This window comes from Gadus chalcogrammus, chromosome 1 (assembly GCF_026213295.1).
Source record: "Gadus chalcogrammus isolate NIFS_2021 chromosome 1, NIFS_Gcha_1.0, whole genome shotgun sequence".
Lineage (NCBI taxonomy): Eukaryota > Metazoa > Chordata > Actinopteri > Gadiformes > Gadidae > Gadus > Gadus chalcogrammus.
In genome coordinates, this window is record NC_079412.1 from 530,351 (window position 1) to 549,232 (window position 18,882).

The 18,882-nt window shown below is 42.4% G+C and overlaps 1 protein-coding gene across 1 annotated transcript in view; it reads right to left on the reverse strand.

Annotated features, from left to right (window-relative positions):
- rereb (arginine-glutamic acid dipeptide (RE) repeats b) overlaps positions 1-18,066 on the reverse strand; it is a 32,659-nt gene extending 14,593 nt beyond the window's left edge. Inside the window, exons 1-10 of the mRNA XM_056600486.1 lie at positions 17,888-18,066; positions 16,868-16,916; positions 16,388-16,512; positions 11,922-12,021; positions 11,669-11,767; positions 11,454-11,534; positions 11,206-11,359; positions 10,953-11,045; positions 5,421-5,620; positions 3,429-3,593 (exon numbers count right to left, since the gene is read on the reverse strand). Coding sequence (XP_056456461.1) covers positions 3,429-3,593; positions 5,421-5,620; positions 10,953-11,045; positions 11,206-11,359; positions 11,454-11,534; positions 11,669-11,767; positions 11,922-12,021; positions 16,388-16,512; positions 16,868-16,916; positions 17,888-17,913 — 1,092 coding nt within the window. The 5' untranslated portion in view covers positions 17,914-18,066. The remainder of the gene's footprint in view (positions 1-3,428; positions 3,594-5,420; positions 5,621-10,952; positions 11,046-11,205; positions 11,360-11,453; positions 11,535-11,668; positions 11,768-11,921; positions 12,022-16,387; positions 16,513-16,867; positions 16,917-17,887) is intronic.
- Between the last annotated feature and the right edge of the window lie 816 nt (positions 18,067-18,882).

Sequence of the window (18,882 nt, forward strand, 5' to 3'; positions counted from 1 at the left end):
GTGTTGTCGATCACCCGAGTTTCACACCCCAGGCTTTACGCCAAATCTGAACAGTTGGGTATTGGATAAACATTTCCGGACCCAGATAGTGTACTGGAAACGCCAGCCAAAGCTCGCTGTGAGAAACAGACGTCTGAGCATAGAGTAAGTGTTTGTTTTTTTACTAAAACATTGGCTACATAGTTTTGAGTCCCGGGGAACATGACAATGTATTTATCCAAAAGTAGCCGATCTTATTGGCAGATCATAGGCTACGTTACATTAGCTTAAAGTCTGTGTAATTCTGTATAGGCTACTCAAGGCATAATTTATCTTGCTTTGCTAATGTTGCTCTTCCTTTCTTAGACAGTATCGGCTTCCTGTGTTGTCCAGGCCATCAGAGCTAATTACCCAGCAAAAGATGGGCAGTACCGTGGCTTCCAGGAGACAGTAGATGCTGAAGATGAGCTGTGACTATTTTGACTCTAGCAAACGCACACTACACGTTTTATTTTTGTAAATAGTTCATATTTTTTCACGAATAAAACTTTAAATTCATGTTGGTTGTTGTGATCTGTTTACCAAACCAAGTGCTGTTATACTAAAGTAGGCCTACTGTATAAGACAAACACTTATTTAAACTGGGGAGAAAAGGTTGAGTACAAATACTTGATATGCTGAGCTACTGTAATTAGCAGATGTTTTTATGCTGTACAGTAATATACAAATGATGCGTTTGAAAAAACGTCTAAAGTCTAGAACTAGTCAACATATCACAGGGATATGTTTGCATAAAGTTTGCTCGTGATAACACTCGCGCTAGGACCATGGGTCCTTCCCCCACCAAACGGAAACAGGCAGGCGGTGCAGCGAGAGCAATGCACTGTGGTAGTTGGAGGATGTCTTGCTTTTGAGCCAGACACTTTCTGCCTTTTCTCAGGCCAGGTGTACCGATTTCAATTATTTTTGCACATTTATAATACATATGATTATTTACTTCATTAACCTTCAAATCTCCATCGGTGAAGTATCCCTTTAATTAGAAGAACGTCTACAGTACTTAGATTTGGCTACTCGCTGATGTTTAATAGTGGAAATGGCATTGTAAAAAGGTACAATTTGAGCGTTACAAATTCCAATATAATCAGAAGATCAACAGCTCTAGATTTGAATCTTTGCTGAAGCCTAAAGCCTCTCACCATGACGATGCGTAACGTATCAGCGACCTAACTTTTTATATTTAATATTTTATTCCTGATATTTTTACATTGATTATTATGCATTTGTTTAGTTTAGCTACAGTTATTGATCACCTTTTTATTTTGATTGTTTATTTAAAATGTTCTAACTTTTACTGCGTCTTTTTAAAGACGGGGCGTCTGCCTCTGCGCTGCGCTCTGCCTAGAATTACACCTGTGCGGTTTTTCGCCTGTTGGTGATCAGCTGTTCACTTGCCTCACCCAAAAGTCCAGACTTAGGCTTCAAATAGTACAGAATTCTGCTGCCAGGCTCCACACATTACTCCAATTCTTGCATTATTTCACTGGCTGCCAATTTGTCAGATAATTGAGAATTAAAATTGTATTGCTAACTTTTAAAGCGCTCCATGGCCTTTCTCCTAGTTACATCTCAGAAATGCTAGTGCCCTATTGTCCTACTCGCACATTAAGGTCTTCAGGCAAAGGTTTACTAACTATTCCTGAGTCCCAGCTTGCTGCTACAGGGGACAGGTATTTTACTGTGTTAGCCCCAAAGCTTTGGAATGCATTGCCTGAGCAAATAAGGTTAGCTGATTCATTGACATTTTTTAACTCCCTCATTAAGACTCACTTGTTCATCCGTGTATTTTTTGTTACATAATTGTAAAAAAAGGAAAAGAAATAAAAAGACCTGTGATACAAATGTTCTTATACATTTATTTTTGTTTAGTTGTTTTGCTTTCTTTCTTTTTATCTGTAAAGCACTTTGTAGCTCTGTTTAGAAAAGCGCTGTATAAATAAACGACATTATTATTATTATCATTATTATCATTATTATTATAACACTTTGACTAACTTCAGAAGAGAAGCTAGTCAAAAGGAGATTCAATAAACAAATGAATCACAATATTTGCTACAATCAGTGTGTTTACATGCAGTCATTATCGGATAAAGAATCAAATAAGACCTCAACCAGACTTTTAAAATGCATGTAAACACCTTTACCCAATCTGCTTCGGACCGAAATCAGTACATGAACCGACAAGCGAGATCGGATAAGAACATCTAGATAACTCGATCATAGTCCGGTTTCTACCTGCATGTAAACCCGCGTCGGATTTCGCATTCGGCGCATGCTGGAGATCTTGAGGCCTGGGGCCGTGAGCCGGAAGTAGAAGGTAGTCGTGTTGTTGTCGCCATAGACATAGAAACAATTCTTATTTCTTTATAAATAAAAATATTTAATTATTTCTTTATATGTTTATGGTTGTCGCCGTCAGAAAACGAGAAACAGATTTGTTTAAAAAGGTGACGCAGAAGATGGAGGAAGCCGGCGTCATGCCATTACCCCCTATAAGAAGTGTATCATCATCAACATGCATCCAGTACACACTACGCTTTTCACCCAAGGCTGAATTAAAAGTACATGTTTTCTTAAACGTTGGTCATCAACAAGGCTGTAAAGTAGTAACTTCGGGCACATCTGTCAAAATAAACGTTTTTTTCTCCTGACGTGTATACGATCTTTATTCATTCATTGCGCCGCGACCGAACAGACGGGGCTATTCTCTGATATTATAAATTGCGTCAGGTTCTCTGACTCTCTGGTACTTCCACAACAAAGACTCGTATCTCGGCCATGGTGGCGAAGAAATTGGGGGAATGGAATTTGGGCTTTGACTCTCTGAAGTCAAGATTGAAACGCTACATGGAGGAGAAAGGGATTGTTGCCGTATGCGGGACAGCTGTCAGTTCACTTTGGGTCCATGTCATTTCTCCGACGCTCGGAGGAGTCCGCATACGACCGAGAGGTAGGAACAATGGAGCGTCGGAGAAATGACATGGACCCAAAGTGACCTGACAACTGTCTGCTGAAAACATCTGTCTCGAATGCCACCTGTGTTTGTTGTTATAGAGGTCAACCGGAATTGGCTCTATAACCACTTGTTGAAAGGGCTACAGCGCCACCTAGGGTAGCGGATTCAGCCATGCTCCGGCCATTATCCAATCTCTTAAAGGACATGTACGTTCGGATAATTGACACGGTCCGTTCTACTCTCTCCCCAACACCTCTAACTAGTTAAATGTCCTTTCCCTTTTAAAACGTGAAGAACTCTGCAAAAGCCCCAAGAAGAAAGAATAAAATATCTAGCCTCATTACAAGCGTCCACAAAAGGCCCGAAAGCAGATCCACATCAGTATAGGGGACAGGGTGTGAGAGTCAGGGTTTATGGACGGAGGTTTCCCCACCTTGTTTGGCCTCTTGGTGGAGTCGCTCTTGCTGTCGGTGGAAGAGGTCCTGGAGGCGTTGGAAACTGAGCTGGCCCCGCTGGGAGAGGGCTGGCTGCTGGACTGCTGCTCCTCGCTGGTAGGAGAGCCGGTCAATCTCCTGTGACCGCTCCTCAGAGACGACAGCTGGATCCAAGATGAAACATTTGAACGGTCATTTGTCAACTAATTAGTCATTAGTTGACCTGATATCTGAACTAGGGCTTCAAACTTGAGTCCCCGTCAAGCTAACCATAAACACTGACAAAAACATTGTAATTGAGAATTGTTTTGTAGTCATTTTTCACATCAGAACTGAAGGTGACATTTATAGCAGCGTACTGCTGCTGTGGTGGTCTATTAAAAGGATCACCGACCTCAGCGGTACTTAATGCAGCTTGAAGGAAGAATTTTCATTTGTTGATTTAAATTGAAAAACCAAGATATTGTATATTCAACAATCTGAAATACACCGATGTGACACGGGGAACGTTTATAAGAGTCTCGTGAGTCTAGCGCTGTATATCTGCCCGGGAGATGGTCGGCCAACAGCACTCCTCTCTATAGAGCCATCGTTTGGGCCAATATACAATATAATACAATATAATAATATATACTCAATAGGTGGATTTCAAAGTAGCCTGCCCTAAACCACAGCCTAACTAAAATGCAATTGAACCGGATACCCGATGGATAGGACATTAATATTGCTTTTCCTGCCAGCTCTAGAGTGAAAAGCTGATTAAAAAACAGAGTGGCCAGTGGAGCTCCGGGGTGGGTGTGACGCACATAGACTATACCAAATACAGGTTAAACACATTGATATGTGTACATTGGAGAAAACTAGGATAACACGTTATCTTCACCTGGCGCTGCTCTGTGTGTCAATAATTATATAATTATCAATCACGGAGCTAAATTGGACTGTACACATACACAGCGATTCGGGTTCTGTGGAAAAAGCTAAATGTTGTTTAGCGCACAGAGGTTAATTCATGACGGCTTTAGCCTTAGTTGAGCCAACACGGTATCTTGATCAGAGCAACCGTGGTTTCTGTTCATGTTGTAGGACATGGTGGACGTGCCAGCCTGTTTAAGTCTATTCACACACTGCCTCCGGTAGTAAACTACATTCATAGACATATCATCATGGCTATCTGTTATATGCATCAATCATTCACCTCGATAACCCTTAGCTTGCATTGCAGCATGTGAATATTGTTTGCTTTTGATAACATGACGCCCATTGAATCCTCCAAATATACTGCATATTTTATTTGTAGGACGGAACATGCTCAGCTTCCCTAGGCTTTAAAGAGGCGTGTCCGAGAAAGGGGTTAAGCTTGGGCACCCAGATTATAATGCCATGGTGTGTATAAAGATGCAAGGATTTCCGTCTCGCCAGTGGTTGATTTTGATGTCCGAGAGAGGGTTAAGCGTCTGTCTGGCCCTCACCTTCCTACAACTCTTCACAATCACATTATTTTAATTTCATTAAAAACACTCTATAGATGTTTGTCTGTTCTGGGCTACTGTACATGGATGTACATGGCGGTGCAACATGGAGGCCCTCATGTAAGAACACGGGAAAAATAATTATGTAAATGGTTCATTCTAGAGTACCCGATTCCTATTTTCAAGGGGTTATACCAAACCTATTTATTAACTTTAAATTCCATTTCAGGCCCGTTCAGATGCCGGTCAATTCTACACACTGTACCTTTCAAGAAATTGCCCACCGTAGCTTTAAACATTGTGACATAAATCAGTTTATGGAAAAACATTCTCTCAGTAAACAGTCAAACAGCATTTGCATTAACGCTGTCTTGCATAGCATTGCAGCTCTGACAGAGAGACACAATTCCAATCCAAATCATCACTCCTGGCCCAACCATGAAGACTTGTTTAAGTCCTCATGGTTGGACCAGGAGTGACGGTACAGAGTGGGGGGTGTGGTGGTGTTTGGAGACTTACGGCTGCTCTGCTCCGTCGCGTCCTCATCCCGTGCTTCCCGCTGGAGTCCTCGTCTTCCTCCTTCACAGGTTTGAACATGAACGGAGGGTCCGCCGGTTTCTGAGCGGCTGGGAGGCGGCCATGCTTGTTGAAGTAGACGTGGCACGTGGCGCACAGCACGGTGCTGACACGACCCCCCGCGGGGTGCCAGTCCTTAGAGGCTGCAGGGGGCGGGAGGGAAGGGGGCACCATCGTTAACACCTCCATAAGGAGGGGTATCGTTAAGGGTTTAACGATGCTATTACTCTTATCGATAGTGCTTATCGTTCCCGTTCTTTAACGCTACTCTTATTGGTGACGAATTAACAATGACAAGATTTACATTGTTTTTCCAGCATCAACATTGTACAATGTTTTGAAAAAAAGTATAGCCCCTATAATATGGTGAAAATGGAAATGTACAGTAAACTCAATAATAAAATATTATTAACAATAAACAGCCAAAGAAAAGACAGTGGCATGGAGCAACAGGGATGAGGTACGCATGCACCTGAGCAGCGAAAGGGCCTCAAGCACTATTTTACTTCTGAAGGAAGATAACCAAATCTGCCTTTTTTCCTTTCCTGGAGGTGGGTCCTCCAGAATAGCATGTGTGTGTGTGTGTGTGTCTTTTCTTTCATGTTCTTGAACAGCGCTAGTTGCCTATAATCTTGATTTCATTGAAACTACGCAGACTGTACAAACCTCTTTTGTATTAAGTAGTACTCTGCTCAAAGCTGTCTTAAGCGGAACTGAAGCCGACAGGGAGCGCTTTACCAGTGACAGCGCTCCCTGTCACCGCCATACAGTGACAGGGAGCATCAACCACCAGCACTGCCCAAAACATTTATCCATTGCCACACACTAAACACAGAAGCCCTCAGATCTAATCTTTGTATGTTGACTTTGCATTAGGCGGTTCCCCTGGGACCATCTGATGTATGACCCGCCTTACATGGAAGCCTTAACCGAGACCAAGACAACGAGTTCCTCCCCACAGCAATTACTGTAGATATAGTACTTTTATAGATAACACTTTCTTTTGTTTAATCAATAACATGGGAAAGAATGTCAACTAAATGTCTGCATCATGACATCTCTTATTATTGTGCATAGGAAGGCACAATCTTGATATCCCATTTCCGTCATTCTTCTATCGACCAAACTTGTGCCATTAATGTGGCCAAAACTACCGAGATCGATTCCATTCAACATCTGTCACAAAGGTCTGAGTCCATACATCCATAAATATTTTTAACTTTATACTTTTTGAAATATTCTACTTTTAAAGGAGAGATATTATGGTGTTTTCCCAACAAGTAAACATAGTATACGAGTCCCAGAAAACGTGTTTTTGAAGTCATTTGCTGGAAATAGGTTTTGGGAAAAAACAAATCTCGCCTACTACTATTCCCCTCCGTTTCGGTCCCTTCAGAATGCGCTGTTTCTGGTGTCTGTAGCTTTAATGCAAATGAGCTGCTGCTCATTGACCTATCAGAGTCAACCACCGCATTGAGGAGAAGTGATTGTTGCCGTTTGCCGACTCCTGGAGCTCTCTCATATATATCTATATCTATATCTATATCTATATAGATATAGATATATATATACACACTTGGCAACGGTGAATTATCAAATATAATTCACCGCCGGAAGTTGTGAAGTGCCCATGCAAGTGAACGGAGCATAAACAAAAATAATTGACAGCTGAACGTTGGGAAGTCCCATGCAAGTGAATGGAGCAGTCTACAGCATTGAGAAGAGCCGTGTAATAATCCATAATAATGTAAGGTTTAGAAGTTAAATATTTGAAAGTTGTAGAATAAATTAATATAATTTATATTGGAGTTAATTTGCTAGAAATGTACTTACAATGCTTAGTCAGTTAATCATTTACATATTTATGTTACAATTATTTCTTACATATTTAACACAGTCAGGATATTCTGTTGAATCTGCCTCTCTGATTCCCTCACGTTTACCTCTGTCCAAATTCTAGCTTCTGATTGGTTAGTTCAGTCACGTGATGGGTCCGACCAAGGAAGTGTTTGAAAATAGATTAACGGCGATATTTTTTTTATCGCGCGATAAAAGTTTCGCGTTAACGCCGATAACGGCCCAACACTAATATATATATTATTATATCTAATATCACGGCCAAAAGCTATGTGTGGATGATATTATGATCATAAAGACTGCGTCTGATGTCTCTGGTACTTCCACAACAAGTAAAGTCTCGTAGTGGGGGTTATCTCGGCCATGGTTGAGATGAATTGGGGGAAAGGAACTTTGACCTTGACTCTCCGAAGTCCATATTGAACTGCAACATGGAAGAGAAAGGGATTGGAATCCGGGCGCTGAGCTGCCGTACTGCCACCAACCCCCCCAGCTGCAAAAAAACCTGTTTTATTTGCAGCTTTAAATTATTTGCAATGGTTAGGCTACTTGTTTCGTATTTTTTTAAAACCGTTACAGGCCTTTGTTCGACGTGATTTAAATTGTGAGACGCACATTTGTTTTTGTAAGGAAAATGTGTTTTGAACGTGTGCAAAAATAAATAATCAATACTCTGATAACTCGGACTGTTTTGATTGAGAATAAGCATTACATGTTTGGTTGGTAATATTGCCGTTCATCATTGGGCCTATAACTGCTTTAGATGCGTTGCCTTCTAAAAATAGATTTGATTAAACGAGTACTCGATTGATCCTCGAGGAATTCATTCGATCACTCGAGTTTGGAATTTACTACTCGTGGCCATCCCTAGTCCGAAGCGTACCCGCCGATGGAAAAGGGGCATAAGACTTATAAAACAAGAGGTCAAAACACGCCGCTTTTCACAACTCTGATCCCCCCCAATTTAAGGAAGACTGCTAGTCGTAATTTACTGAACATTTCCTTGGCTCCAAACTAATTGTTAGCAGATAGGTTGTCGGTCTTGCAGCATTAGGTTAAAAAGGACGACAGCAAAAAGACGGTATATTTCTTCAAATGCCTTAAGTTATGATTATATTCATGTCTGTGATAATCTACTTTAGTGTGTGCCCCGCTTTATATTGAAGCTCTGCCGTTACGTACTCTGACCAAGAGTGGATCTGAAACCCTCTGACCTCCAAACACCACCTTCAGCTACATTTGTTTTTTTTAATTTGTTTGCCTGCTGCAACATTCTGTTCGCCAGAGAGGGATAATTTTAGTCATTTTTAAATTATTTAATTTATCGTCAGTTAGGGTTGCCGCGGTATACGGTATTACCAGTGTTACCGGTGTTGAGGCCAACACCGATTACTCGGTGATGCACACCGGCAACACCGAGTTTTTTTTTTGTTTTTTTTTTCAGTAATAAAAAAAAATTGAGTAAAAATGAACAAAATATAATTAAGAGAGTTATAATGTCTAGAATAGGCCACAGTTCTGCTCTGTGCGGGAAAATTGTCGCGCCGAGAATTTACGTGCTTCCTTACAAGACCGGTTACCATAGCAACGCCGGTAAACAACCCCCGCGAAGCCCAATCCCTACGTGAGCTCCCCGCGCTACGGCCATCCGGAGCCGCACAGAGCTTTTGGCCGTGATATTATGATATATAAAATTATATCATACTATTATATATAGAACGTTATAAGACGCCGAGAATTGGCGCGCTGCCAGCCGCTGAGTGTGAGAGGGAGTTGACGGAGAAGATGGCGGTTGACCTATAGTTTCAAAGTTAATACCGTTTATACCGGTAATACCGGTGTTGACACGAGCGTATTACTTGGTGTGAAAATGTCCACACCGCGGCAACCCTGTCGTCAGTGTGTATTGGCCAATCTGATTTGTCTTGACACGATTGGGATTCAGCCTACGCATAGCATGGATGAAAACTCACAGCCAGACAAAATAACTCCTGCTAATTGGAGAGCAGCTTTTTCTTCAATGACATAGAAAAGAAAGAATGTATATATTTTTTTTTTTGAGAATCACGCATGTAAATGCGCAAAAAAAAAATTGTTGCATCCAGATGCATAGATAATCGTTTTTTAGAATCGAATCATTGACCTTATAATCGGAATCGAATCTTGAGGTGCCAAGAGATTCCCACCCCTAGCTATGATACGATTCAGGGACAATACATTTTAATATCAAACCATTCGATGTGATTCGATTAAATGTTCTAACGATCCGGTGCGTTTTGAAAATATGAATATTTGTTTAACGTTAACACATTCATTTTCTATTAATTAAAATAAGCCTTCTATAAAAGAGACATTGCCTACTTTCAAATATATATATGGACCATGGAATCTTAGGTTTTTATATTTATTTCTTTATGGCATGGGGAAAAAGGGAAGACACATTTATAAATTTAGAACTACATGTCTATTTATTTGTTTATTTATAGACTTCGTTGCTGTCCTACACAATTTAAATAAAAAAAGTGAAGCTTTTGTCAATATTCCCCTCCTTCTTATAAGACCCAAAGGCCTTCGACACGTTTGATTTCTGATTCGCTGGTGCACTGAAAATCGTTTCACCCTTTTCGGACATATGGATGTTATTCGCACACTCACAATTCTGGTTGTTCCCTGATCGCGAGACGCAGGACGTGCACGGGGACGCAGGGCGCTCACGCAAACATACACAAACACACTCACGGATCCGCCCGCATTCTTAAGTTTTGTTTTCCGGATCGCAATGAGTGGACAATTCTGTCTTGATATCAGGCTAAACCGGTCGCAACGTTTAAATCGATCGGCTGATTCTTGGTAATATTAAATCGATTCAGGGGCCCACGTATTGATGTAGTCGCATCTGTTCTAATCCAACCGGATACTGATTCGTATCGGTGAATCGTTACACACATCGGTGTCGTCACACACACACACACACATTACACATGCCGCGTTATATGTGTAATGTGTGTGTGTGTGTGTCTGAGTCACTTAACCGACACTGGCATCAGAACCAATCATGGCTTCAGACGCAGCTCCAACCATCCACGCACACACACAGTGGTGTAATACTATGTGTCACAGAAGCTCACCCTCTCTCGGACGCAGACATCCAAATCAACTGCAGGTTCAGACAGAGCTACACACACTTGTCATATGTTAACGTCTGAGAATTTTTAACGCCTCATATAAACAGTGAAGCCGAGCATGCTCCCTATTTTCACCAAAATATCCTACTGATTTAGAATATTGAAACATAATGTCTCACTTTTTAATAGCAGTTTGTGGATGAAAGGCATTATGATCATTTGCAGGATGCATTCATTCAGGCATCCATGTTTTGAGGCTTTAGTTTTTGTGATGTTTTTCGATTGTGATTGTTCAATCTGATTGGTTTGGAGGCTAGTGTTTTGGCTCCTTTAGCAATAAGGGCCACCATAGCCTCTGGAAAGGGAGGGGTAAGGGGGGATTCAGTTGGCTGCCATCTGCAACCTCACGGCCAGCTGCTTCTTAACGCAACACAACAGATCTTTAGCAATAATCTGTGAATGGCCATCTGAACCGGATAATGTGTTCTCTTACCTGTTGTGCCACAGTGGCTGCAGGTGGACCGCTTCAAGTCTTGTTCACTGTCTTCACTTTCCATGTCATCCTCACTGGCGGAGCTCATGTCCACTGCAAAGGCAAAACACAGGCTGCATGACTTCAGCCCTCACCATCAGACAACAGGATCATTGTTCTACCCCCAAGATTAAGCAAGTTAGTCACACACACCCAAAGCCCAACTCTATCATCCAAGAACGAAGTAAAGCCACCCATCAGAGGACTCCCTTACGTGAGTGGGACCGGGACGGCGTGCTGACGGGGGCCGTGGCTGACCGGGTCTTAGCCTTGCGTGAAGATGGCTGGCGACGGTGCTGGCGATAGGCTCTGGTTCCTGAGGCCTCCGGCGTCTTCTTCCAGTGGTAGTAGAACGTGATCAGCTCACCCTGGAAACAGAAACAGGACGTTATTCCATCAATGAACTCGGCTAGCAGGAAAGTGTATCAAAGAGGTTACCATCTTAATGAACACTTTAATTACCGTCTTTTTGCTGGGCAGAAGCTCTTTTCGAATGCGGAAGAAGTTCTTGCCGTAAAGCCTAAGGCCTTTGATGAAGCGTTTCTATTGAGGGAAAGAAAAAAACAATATTGTTAACCACTTATTGAGTCACCTGATTAAAAAATAAATAATACACTTTTATAATAGACTTGAGCAGATTAATAACTAAATACGTTTAGAGAGTGAGGATGGCTCACCACATCGTCCTCTGACCAGCACTTCTCAATCAGCTTTGGAACTGGTTTCTTCACCAGATGCTGGAGAGCTTTGGCTGCATCGTAATGGCTGGCATGCAACTGGAATTTAAGAGGAAGAAGAAGAAAAGCACTCGTTGAACAAACAATTAGAAGCACATCAATCTTCGGACAAGTATCCATCCATTGGGCCATCCTAACCAGTAGGACCAGCGCCCCCGAGGCCTGTCTGGGAGGTTATGTAAGTGTTCTGTACCATGTTCAGTGCGTTGAGAGTGGTGTCATCACGGGACGCCGCCAGGCACCCATCCTCCGTCGAGCCGCCATCACACATCCCTGCAAACGCTGCCATGCTCCTTTAGACCAAACACACATCATTCATATTACTTCAAACGGGTGACGCAAGCATGAACCAAAAGCATGAACCGCAGCGGTCTATAGTCAAGGTCCAGCTCATTAAATGACCAACAGCCTCTACAGACTAATTTTTCACAATATGACCATAATGTGCCCTTCCGTTCACGTCAGCATATGTATTCAATATGGCATTAGATATAGGTTACATCTATGAAGTCTGAAAGTGGCCTAACAAATCCGACCAAACCCCCAGCGATTAAGAGAATGTAGAGGCGTTTGAAGGATTGAAATTGTTAATGAAAGTGAATGATCCGTCTCAGTGTAAAGTACCGACAGAGAAAATCTAATTCACCAGCACGGGTTTGTGCGTAGTCCATGCCTGCATTGATTAGGTGGTTTTGTGTACGCTAATGGCCTCAAAGCACACAAAGCCTGCAATAAATCTATCCATAATAAAGCAATTAAAAGGGGAAATATTATGAAAACAGCACTTTTCCTGGGATTTGGGGTGTTGTGGGTAGATGGTGCTCCCACACGCATACAAACTTTGAAATAAGTCTGTAGATGATTTTTTGAGTGAGATACACATTTCTGGAAGCAGCCCGCCTCCAGCTACCAAACAAACGAGTCAGTTTCGGCACCCCCTCCTACGTAAGAAGGGGGCACATTTGAATATTACCTCCCACTTCCCCACTCCCCTCCAATCAGAGCATCGCTAAGATTTTGTTGACCAGCAGATGAGCAGCTCCGGAGGGGGGAACTCGGCGCTAGCCCTGCAGCTAAGCTCCGGGAGTACAATCCCTTTCTCTGTTGCCGAGCTCACCCCGCCGGAGCGGCCGCCGAAGGGAAGTCGGGAGGAGGAGACATGGAGTAGAAAGGGATTGTACTCCCAGAGCTGAGCTGCCGGACTGCCACTGAGCTACCCCAGCCGGAGCTACTCGTCCGCCGGAGCTGCTAGTCTGCTGGAGCTGCCACCTAGCTTCGGTGCAAGTTCAGCTCCCGGAGTACACCGCCCGAGCTGCCGGACTGCGGCCGGACGGCTTCGACGGCGGCCGGCAGCTCCGGCGCGGGGAGCTCGGAGGCAGTCCGGCAGCTCAGCTCCCGGAGTACAATCCTTTTCTTCTCCATTTCGCGGTTCATGGACTTCAGAGAGTCAATGCCAAAGTTCCTTCCCCCTAATTTTCCTCAACCATGGCCGAGATATCCCCCACTACGAGTCTTTACTTGTGGAAGTACCAGAGACGTCAGACACATTCTTTATTATGCATAATATCATCCGAGGCGCACATAGCTTTTGGCCGTGATATTAGATAGATTATAGGGGTGGGAATCTCTTGGCACCTCACGATTCGATTCCGATTATGAGGTCAACGATTCGATTCTGAAGCGATTATCGATGCATCTCGATGCATCAATCTTTTTTATGTACATTTCCATGCGTGATTTTCAAAAATATATACCGTATTTTCCGGACTATAAGTCGCGGTTTTTTTGTAGTTTGGCTTGCCCTGCGACTTATATTTCGAAGCGACTTATATGCCAAAATTGTGCGTACATAATCTTCGGCCGCAAGATGGCACCGTCATTCATTAGGCCTACAACTGAACGCTGCAAGCCTACTGCACCACCGAATAAATTATATTCTCGTCGTCATCGTCCTCAATGTTCTCCGGTTCAACCAAAGCTACCCCAGCCTTAGCTGCAATGTTGTGCAACATAGCTGTCACACATATCACAGCGCATGACTTGGCCGGCGAAAACTGGAGCCCTCCGCTGGACTTGTGAAGGCATCTAAAGCGAAACTTCCACCTCCCGATCGTGCGCTCAGGTTTAGGACCGCGGCGCTACGCGTCCGGTGGAATCCCGGTGTCACTGAATTCGGTATACTCTCAGAACTGCGAGTGGGACCGACACACCTATATTGCTATTGCAATTTTATTCAGTCTCTCCAGACTAAACGTTCTTGTTTAAATGTTTAAAAATAAATGCGACTTATACACCGATGCGACGTATATATGTTTTTTTCCTCGTCATGGAGCATTTTTTGACTGATGCGACTAATACTCGGGAGCGACGTATAGTCCGGAAAATACGGTACATACATCTGGGTTTGCTACTCAGAGTTTGCTAATCACTTCCTACTTTTGTGATGATCATTAAAGACATCAACAGATTAATTAACTTATCTAATGTTTCATAAGAGAGAAATCTTTTGTCACAAATATGACTTTCTAGGAACAATGCAATAATCAATGCAGCTTGCATTATAACACAATATGGAAGCATGCAGAAAATAGGTTTCAGTTTTATTTTATTTCTAATCTTTATTTTCTGTCATTAAAGGAAAAGCTGCTCTTGAATTAGAAGGAGGACTTGTGTCTGGCTGTGAGTTTGCGTGCATGCCTATGCGTAGGCTGAATCGCGATCGTGACAAGACAAATCAGATTGGCAAATACACACTGAAGATAAATTCAATAATTTTAAAATTACAAAAATAACCCTCTATGGCGAACAGAATGATGTTTTTTTAATTCTGATTATTAATTTATCTGCATCGAGACAGAATCGTTCCAGCGAGAATCGCGATGCATCGAAGAATCTATTATTTTTCCCACCCCTAATAGATCATATAAATACCTGTATATAATATTATTATTATATAATATAATATTATATAGATATAGAGCTCCAGGAGTCCGCAAACGGCAACAATCCCTTTTACTCTATGCTGTGGTTCAGTCTGTCAGCTCATTGGTCAATGGGCAGCAGCTCATTTGCATCAAAGCTACAGACACCAGAAACAGCGCATTCTGAAGGGACTGAAACAGAGGGGAATAGCGGTATACGATTTTTTTTCTCCTAAAAGCTATTTCCAGCAAACAGCTTCAAAAACATGTTTTCTTGAACTCAAATACTATGTTTACTTGTTGGGAAAACACCATAATATGTCTCCTTTAATAGCGAGGAGCGAAAGGCAGACTGGGGGTTCAAAGTCACGGCGGGCCTAGTGGTGTTGACTGCTGGAACCTGACCAGGGACGCCCTTTCTTCTACACCTTACTTTTCAGTTTTTTAGTAAACATGCAAATATTGTTTAAGAGATATTTTTTTCCTTGTTTCCTATTACCGTTGAGGAGAGGTCCAACATACGAAACAATAATAAGACTAGGGCTGCAACAACGAATCTATAAAATCCATAAAAATCTATTGCTAAAAGCATTGGCAACGAATTTGGTCATCGATTCGTTGAGTCGCGCGATTAATACGTCACTTGTAGGCGCGGCGCTGTTTACAGCCAGCCGCCGACAGGTTGGTTCACGGTTCATGCATGCCCACAGCGAGCTTCAGTCCCGTCAGTTAATAGTAGTAATCCAGTTTTTAATCCATGTTAAAATCGGCAGGTTATAGACCTAGTTATCTGAAAAAAAAGTAACAAACAGTGTCATATGTGATGTGTTCAGGTCGGCTCAGTGATATGATTGTTGTGTTAAAATGCAACACAAAAAAAAAGAAATTTGGTATTTTGGCGAAAACTTGTTTTCCCAGCAATATACAATAAATAGTAAAGATGGAATTATGACCTGTTTAACGTCCTATCTTGAGCTATGATCATCTTATCAGCAATTAAAGCAATAATGCAAGTTCTATTTCAACAAAATAATAGAAAAGTATCAATAGTGTTATCAATAAAGACTTGGATTGTTAAGTAAGTCTCGAAAATGGTATCAATATCAATAAAAATTGAGCTGAGAGAAATTATGATGATTTAATTTATTTTTAACCGGTTTATTTACCGGTTAAAGATCAGTTAACCAGGTTAACCATGGACATCCCTTATATACTGTATACATATATCAATGTATATTATATATATACTGTTTTTTTTGTGTTATCCCAGTTATGTTTTTTTATTTTTTATCATTTAACATTACTTTTAATAGTTCCGGGACGTTGGAGCAATAACCTGGTGTGTTTACACTTTTACACAAGGGTTCATGACCGTAGGTAAGCCTACTGCAATAGATGTAGGCCTATTTGAATGCGCTTCAGGCTAGATTTATAGCCTACCTAGGGGATCCAACAATGACAACGTCATCAGTTTCTAGCTGACGGTTCTGTAGGAGGCCTTCTTAAAGGGTATCCTCTGGTTAGAATCCATCTTTCCGAGCAATCACTTAGAACTAAGTTTTATATATGTATATATAATTCTGAAATGATTATAACATTAGAATATTATTGACCCAGTTTTTGTTAGAAAATAACCATAAGAATCAGGATGTTATTAGGACAATCAACAGGTATTAGTAGTTAATTGATACCGGCGTAGTAGACCCAATTGCACGAAAGCCTCATAACACACTCTCACCTTGCCGCTCTCAGGTACATGAGTAGATCACAGTCATTGACTCCCGGGGTCCACACCAGCTCCTCGCTCTCCGTCTGAGTCTGGAGGCTAGGGGCTGACCGTGGCTGCAGCTCGGGAAGCTTGGCCTGCATACAGCCAAAGAAACCCTCACTCATAAGGGTGTAATCCCAGCAAGGTTACAATGCTCTCAATATGAGTGGTTACTGAATACAAAATGACCTGTGGAGGAGTTTAAAAGATCATTTCAAACCTAGTAGACCTTTCCATTCAGGGATGTCAAGCTTTCAAATGTGGCGTATGTGGTTCATTTTTGTGGAAAAAGTGTATGACTTTACCTAGACTAGATAACACATGCATGTTTAATAAACATGTTTTTTTTATTGGCCATCTTTGGTTTGTTTACTAATGAACAGGTTAAATGTTTGATTTAGCTAATTGTTTAACTTTTTGATTGATCATTATTAAGATTTATGAATTCACCTGGTGACTTGGTCCCACTCGTATCTCCCCTTGGGTGCTGTTCAAGCTCCTGGACATAAACAAGACAATCGAAACATCAGCGTCAGAATAGGGCTACTTGGAGGGGGGGGGGAAATCACTGTTTTACTTTTTTAATGTATTTATTGTTTTTACAAACCCCTAGGAGACGAGAACATCCTAACAGGGTGACTGTCACTACATTTGAGACCCTTTATGATGTTTCACACCGACTCCCCGTCCACCACTGTCAGGTGGCTTTAAACCAGATCTCAGTAGTAACGTGAGTTATAACTTAAGGCGTCATTACACATTTCATACAATACTCTACAAGTAGACTGTGTTCCGGATATGATCCACTGTAGTTAAGATCAGTAGCACTGGGTCGGTCAGTAGTAGCCTGGTGTTTGTGGCCTAAACCCTCCTCTGACACGGGGGACCCGTTCGATCTACAGCCTTTATATTATATATTATATAAAGCCATTAACTTCCACCCTTTAGTTCAAAACAGTCGATCAAACAGCCTGTTAACACGAAAAACACGTCACGTTGCACAGTGACCATCGTCCCTAGCTCTGTAGTGCAATGATCAGAGGTCTCCCCTCGGTAATGTCACGTTAACCACCCGACTGTTGACATAACCTACACGGCCACCACAGCGGATCCACTCCGTAATCAGCATTTTAGTTCGCTTTAATGGATGCTATGTCCGTCAGTCGTGCATGCATGTACGGTACATATCGTGCATGTATATTTTACAACATTTGGTTCCACGAACGGGGAGGAATGCATTGTTTTCCATGGTTTGGTACAGGTCTGGTTTCGCTAACGAGGTGGCTAGCTCCGCGGCTAACGACAGTAAGCTGATATTCGGCTAGCGTCTTAGCGAATAACTTCACCGAATTTGACACACTGAGCGCTCCACGCAGGCGCGCAGACGTCCCCCGTATAACCGCGGTAATATGGCGACGCGGCGGCGAATTACCGCGAATACAACGCTAACTTCTGAGTTCGCCGAGTTACCTCCGCGGACTGAAGAGGTCGTCCATGTCGAAGGGTGTCTGGATGCGGCTTGTTGACACCGTGCAGCGGGCTGGTCGACGCTAACGACGCGGCGGAGCCCCCGTTACATCGCTATTCAAAATGGAGGCGGTGGAGGGAGGCGGTCTGCTCCGCCTCCGCCGCCGCGCGATGACCTCAGCCGCCGCGAGCCGCCGCCGTTCAACCACCCAGTGGGCACAGCTGAGCACATGCCCCTAGCAACATTCTATAGAAATGTATAGAAATATATATATAGTATAGATAGAAACATTCATGTGTATGGAATCACAGCCTCCTAAGACAGTTGTGCTTTTTTCAAGCATTTCATATGAGGTCGAGTTGTGTACTGGGCCTCTCACACCTGACAGTGGCGACCTCCCAAGGGCATCTGTTTATGTCGTTAACTTAATGCACGTGTATATTACCTGTTAATTATCTAGTATGCCCTTTGAGGGCCCACATCTATTGATGGGCTCAATGCACGTGCAATGTGCTATATGCGTGGATTGTATTTGTAAAAAGTGTTACAAAGTTGATTCAATTTGAAATAGTCTTTCATTTTAAATTGCATGGTTGATTGAATTGTTGAATTAACCTTGTAACATATTTCATCTATTTATGTTGTTTAAAACCAGTCTGTGGATTTCGGTGGCAAGAACCATTAATTGTGTATTTCATTGCAATTCATAGTTTTATTTGTATAGGCCTATCTCATTAAATATGGTCTTTAAATGCTAATTCAACAAATAAAAAAACAACAAATTAAAATGGACTGCATTTATATAGCACTTTTTCTGTAACCAGTGGCCACCCAATGCACTTTACAATATTGCCTCACAATCACCCATTCATACAACGACGGCAGAGTCAGCCATGCAAAGGTGACAGCCAGCTCGTCGGGAGCAGTTAGGGTTAGGTGCCTTGCTCAGGGACACCTCGACACTCAGCCAGGAGGAGCCAGGGATTGAACTAGCAAC